The sequence below is a fragment of the Olea europaea genome, unplaced genomic scaffold (genome assembly GCF_002742605.1).
Source record: "Olea europaea var. sylvestris unplaced genomic scaffold, O_europaea_v1 scaffold261, whole genome shotgun sequence".
NCBI classification, from domain to species: Eukaryota; Viridiplantae; Streptophyta; class Magnoliopsida; order Lamiales; family Oleaceae; genus Olea; species Olea europaea.
The window spans coordinates 308,631-314,200 of NW_019244422.1; the positions used below are offsets into that span (position 1 = coordinate 308,631).

At 34.6% G+C, this 5,570-nt stretch overlaps 1 protein-coding gene across 1 annotated transcript; it reads right to left on the bottom strand.

The window, feature by feature from the left end:
* Nucleotides 1-36: 36 nt before the first annotated feature.
* Nucleotides 37-5,564, bottom strand: LOC111383077 (mitochondrial fission protein ELM1-like). Its single transcript, XM_023007144.1, has 7 exons — nucleotides 5,546-5,564; nucleotides 5,196-5,381; nucleotides 3,817-4,055; nucleotides 2,511-2,607; nucleotides 1,553-1,702; nucleotides 1,323-1,449; nucleotides 37-330 (listed from the first exon to the last, which is right to left on the bottom strand). Exons 3-7 carry the CDS (start codon nucleotides 3,939-3,941, stop codon nucleotides 212-214), a joined length of 618 nt encoding a protein of 205 aa, XP_022862912.1. The 5' UTR covers nucleotides 3,942-4,055; nucleotides 5,196-5,381; nucleotides 5,546-5,564; the 3' UTR covers nucleotides 37-211.
* Between the last annotated feature and the right edge of the window lie 6 nt (nucleotides 5,565-5,570).

The following is a 5,570-nucleotide window of genomic DNA, read 5'->3' on the forward strand; positions in this document are numbered from 1 at the left end:
GAAATTACAGTTGTTAACATAATTAAATTGACGAACAGTGCAACTTAGCTTTCATTTGGCAAATTTATAAATCATAAAGACATAATAGTGGGTCCACGAAATGAGTGGATAATAAATGAGTAATAATTATGAATGTGTGGTTGAATTAATGCTTGACTTTGACTCAATTCATAAACCATTTATAAATTGGTTTCCATATGGAGGCTTATTCTCATACCTTTTCTGGTGTCCTCCTTGAGAAAGATATCCTCACACTTCCACAGCTCGTGACTACGTTGTGGAGAGAGTTTATCAATTGCTTTGCGAGGTCCGTGCTATATCTGCAGTACCCTATAAAAGTCATGGGAATATAACATTATCATATACTAAGTACAGCTATTTCTCAATTGGAAAGACATCTTAGAAACTGAAATATTTAAAAAAATAATTTGAAAAAGGAGTGGAAGTTTCACGTGACGAACAATAACAACGATTTCAGAACTTCATAAGCTGAAGCTAAAATGACAAGGTTTCGACATCATTATTATTTGTTCAAGGGATACAGATAATCAAAAGCCATATGTGATGATTAAACAAAAACCTAGAAACAGATGGTGGTGAATCCAGCCAAAAAAAATATCAAAGAGAACACATTACTGATAGGTCAAGTGGAATTGGAATAATGTTATAATTGAAGATGCAACTACATATCATTTCTTGGGGAGTACAATGAAGTCCATGTTGTGCCGGATGTCAGAAACAAAATAAACAAAAGAATTGTACCTTAAAATCTATAAAAGTTAAGTGGGTTGAGAGGGGAAACAATGTGAAAGATTGCAGATGCTTTTCAGATATTAAGAGTGTGCAAGGATAACATCTTTCCAATAATCCTAAACATCAAAGAAATGTAATCAAGGTGCAAAACATTTCCACTCTAAGTGAGACATCATTATTACTTCATTGAAAGCCTCATTAACCATTTTCCAGTCAAGATATTTATGATTCAGCTATAATATCAGCACAATTTAGTGTTTGTTTGGCCCCCATTTTCTGAAAATGAAAATGGGTGAAATAGTGTTTTTTTGAAAAATGAATAGTTGAAAAAGAAAGAAAAGTTTTCGATTCACGTGTAATATTATTTTATGGAAGATTGTGTGGTTGAAAATAGGAGAGAAAAAAATAGAATGTAATGTAATGAAATTTAATGGGGGCCAAACGAGGGCTTAAACTAGAGCAGAAAACATATACCAGTGAATACTCAAGCAATTTTACACTAAAAATGCAGAAGAACCATAAGCGAAAATGATAAGAATCCAACACCAGGATAGAGAAAGAACGATTACTTGTAGGCCCTCCAATGTTGACTACAAGCAACGGTTTTGGTAAGGGTGCAAACTCATCATGCCATGCATTAGCTGCACTACGAAGGGCAGCAGAATCTACATGATGAAGAGCTCCTACAGTAAGGACCTGAGGAATGTAAAGTGAGGATATGAAGCAATATAGATTAAGAATTTAGTGACACAGACGCTCGGTTTTGATTAGACTTGAACACATCAAATGGGATACATACAACATGCCCATCAGGAGGTTCACGTGGTGTTATATATCTCCGGAGAAACCGAGGAACCTGCTCCTGTGCACGAGGCGTCAAAGGATAGTAATCATGCTGTGGGGCAATCACCATATCAAACCTGTCCAAACGGGACCTTGGATGCTGAATCTGAAAAAGAAACAAGGGATAAAATGTCAAAAATCAATTTTCCCTACAAAAAGTCAAGCCCAGACACAGCACATGGCCAATGATATAATATAAAGATACATCAACTGAAACAATGAATTTTTAATACAAAAGGAAAACAAGTTTAAAAATAAAATCAAGAATACATCAAATTCTTCCAACCAAAAACACCTCAAGATAAAGGAATATTCTAAAACTCCTTATGTAGAAGCCAATAGAAAATGCAAAACTTGGTCTCTTCCATATATTGCCAAGTGGTAATTCTTTGTCTTCAAAACTTTTGCAGTCACTTTCTATGCGAAATGTCCTTTCCTTGCATATAATGCTATAAATAGTTAAGAACTAGACATTTTAAGGACATGGAATACTTTAATCAATACGAAATCATCCAATTTGAAAGTTGAAACCAATGAAAACAGAGGAGAGCTGGAACTCATGACTACTAATTAAAAATGATCTTATCAGGTTGTGCCCAATGTATGGAATGTCTAAAAGTATCTCGTGTCCATAAGTCATGGCGACACATCAAAACAGTTGTATGTGACTGGAAAGATAGCAAGAATGACAGCAATACTTTGTCCAACTGCATCATCACTCCCAAAAGACCTTTTAATTATAAAGAAAAAAGTAGAATGAGGAGCTTGTTGATGTTGTAATACTAATGGTACATCACCAGAGCTTCCTCTTGCAATATTCGTATTGCTTCCATTAACATCCAGATTTATGTTACCATTGCGTAATGGGATCAAATAATATTTCTGATTTGCATATATTGGGTTGAGTGACAAACCTGTACGACGAACACACTTTCAGATGCTAATCTTCTTATAGAGCTTGCAATTGAAATAGTATCTCTTCCAGATGCAACCACCAGTAATGGACCATCCCTGAACAGAGGTTAAAAGGTCCATTGTTATACATGAGAGTAAGATATGAAATGTACAAAATTTACATTCATATAAATATATCACCACTTAATTTAAGAACTGAAGCACAATTTTATTTTTATTTTTATTTTTATTTTTTTGCCAACATAAATATATTCACATTCAGATCCTTTTTGGTAACCAGATGTATTTTGACTTCATTTATTCATAAGGTCTAGTAAACCTTGAAAACGAAAAGGAAGGAATAAGTTATCTAGAGATAGCCTGAAATAGGTCTTCTGCATTCTTCATAAGTTTATATAACATCAACATAGCTCTGCCCTGTGTACTTTTGAAATCTTTAAATCTTTGGAAGTTTCCATCAACCTTTTTTCTAGTTGTAATTGCTTAAATATGTTCATACTGCAATATATCCACATTTTCTTTATATTTCAGATGTTGACAATGTGACAAAATGCTTCACTTGTTAAATACTTTACGAACCATATTCAGGGGAAAAACTGCAGTTTCATAAATAAAAATCTTGATTTATTGGAAGCCTCAAGGGTTATAACAGCGACATGAGATAACTTCTTTGTCATGTCTAGAAAATTTTGATATGAAAAAAAAAGGAGGATATTCTTGATGCAGACTTTTAACCATATTTCTCTTGATAACTCAAATATTGGGTTGATAAAATATGTTTGCAAAATTAGGAATTTGATTGCAAATTCGTGCCATTTTCATGTACTCTCAGGCACATGAGGCGAGCCACCATCATCAAAAGTTAACTATTTCCTTTTCTAATTCTTTAAAGTCGTAGTGTCATAACGATCATATTTCATAAAAATAGAAGGGAATTCTACACTTGAGATAGCTGTTTTTCTCATGTTCAGAAAATTTTGAAAAACATTAAAGATTGATGCAGATCATACCCTAGTAAGCACAAAATTTTACTTTGAGTCAGTCATTTATTTTGATAACTTAAATCTTGGGTCCTTATATTATTTTTGCAAATTTAAGAAAAGTCTGATTGCAAACATGTCCATGTCAAGTACTCAAGGGGTACAGGAGGCAAACCACCATCCTCAATAGTTCATTCATTGTTCTGAAAGTAATAACATCATAATGTTCATACTGATGTAAAAAGGATAGTTCTGCATAAGAGATGCCTTGCTAGACAATTCTGTCCAGAAATTTAGAGTGTAATGACATTAAGAGCAGACTTACTTCTCAGAAGTTTCTTTAGCCATCCTCACGATATTTTTTACATCAGCTTCCAATACAGATGATAGGCCGGCAGAATGACCATTCTCCGTAGGCAAAGGCACCAGTTTCTTTCCCCTTCCAGCCATCAGAATTCGAGAATAACTATAAATCAGGCTAATAATGTCATAAAACTTTTTGTGGACAGAAACAGGAAGCCAGTGTAGCCATTCATTGATTCCTCCTCTTGGTCTTGTAACCCGCTGTGTATGCCCAGATAAACAACATGACACAATCAGAGTGAAATAATTAACATCACAAGTATTCGTCCAAAACATTAGACTACTTAAGATGGAACTATCAGTAGCAAACAAGCGAAAAATCGGCTGGACCTTTACAAGAAAATCACATTTATAAAACAATTTATGCATGTCAAAAAACATGAATTTGATACATCCAAACTCTAATAACCGTTTCTAGAAATATCTCCTAATTAAATTAAAATATTCTGTGACAATTCTACTCTACCAGAGACCAGAGCGAGGACAAGCAAAACCAGTGCACACAGTAAGCAACAAAAGATTCTAAGAAAACCTCAGGATGCTTACACCAAAAGAATATTTTCTCTTGCTACAAGAATAGCTTCTTCTTCTTCACTTAGTTCTTGACATGTAACCTCAAGCAGAAAATTGAAGAAAAATATAACTGGTTTCAGACCTCACATATTTCCCATCTTTCCCAACTACACCTCTCTCAAACACAAGCACAGTTCATCGTCAATCTTCTTCAGCACAACAACACCATACAAACTCTTACAATTGTTCCTTGGCAACCATACAAGAAGGTATTTCAACTTTCTTTGATTATCTTCTCATTTTCCTATAATCGTATGCACTTTCCTGAATCAATATTTTCACATATAACTCACAGGAAAACTATAAGATCTTCGAGATCACTGGGGAAAAACTTCTCCAAACTCATGCTGACTAATGCCTAGTGTTCGACAAATGTTGCAATGCTGCTAAAATAATGGCCGAGCATATTTCAATTCTTCTTATTTGACGTATCCATGCAGAAAAACAGTATATCCAATGACTCAATAATTTTTAATTGCAGAACTTAACATCAACATACTAAACAGAAAAATCTATAAATATCATCCCCCAAAACACTCCAACTGAATTAGCAAAATAAAAAAAATCCATAAACCCAATACACATAAATTCAATTCATTATTTCCCAGCTCCCCACTGCTTAATAATCACACTCCACAACATATAAAACATTAAAAGCTCAAAAACAAAACATCATAAGTGCAACTCAAAATTTCCCAAATCTTCACTGAATATTGAACAAAACCCACAAGAAAAGAACATAAAAGGGTAATCAGATTCAATACTTACATAAAGAGTTTGCTTTTCCGTCAGCCCTAGGGCGCGTACCAAGCCGATGCTCTGGTTTTCGGTAGCCGGGTATCCATTACCAATAATGACGGCTCGTCGGATGACGCCATAAACCCCGCCCTCGAATATATCAGGAACTCCACCCAATGATGGCGGACTCCCCGGTGGCTCCGGCAGCCTTATGGGCTTCATCAATATATACAAGAAATGTATATTAAAGACTATTTATAGACGTTTACTTTTGGGAATTCAACTAAAACCCTAGAATTTTCAATTGGGATTAATCGAAATTATATGCGAGTGATTATGTATGTACATGTACGTATAGTTGGACAAGTTGAGATTTGTACCAGGCGGTGTGCTGACTTGAGATAA

Bases quoted from the DNA above. Each gene is read 5' to 3' on its own strand.
- LOC111383077 (XM_023007144.1), bottom strand. From the start codon at position 3,941: ATGGCTGGAAGGGGAAAGAAACTGGTGCCTTTGCCTACGGAGAATGGT. The intron at 2,608-3,816 runs GTAAGTCTGCTC...ACCTCTGTTCAG, and splicing joins GCTAAAGAAACTTCTGAGAA to GGATGGTCCATTACTGGTGG. The intron at 331-1,322 runs GTAATCGTTCTT...TGACTTTTATAG, and splicing joins CAACATTGGAGGGCCTACAA to GGTACTGCAGATATAGCACG.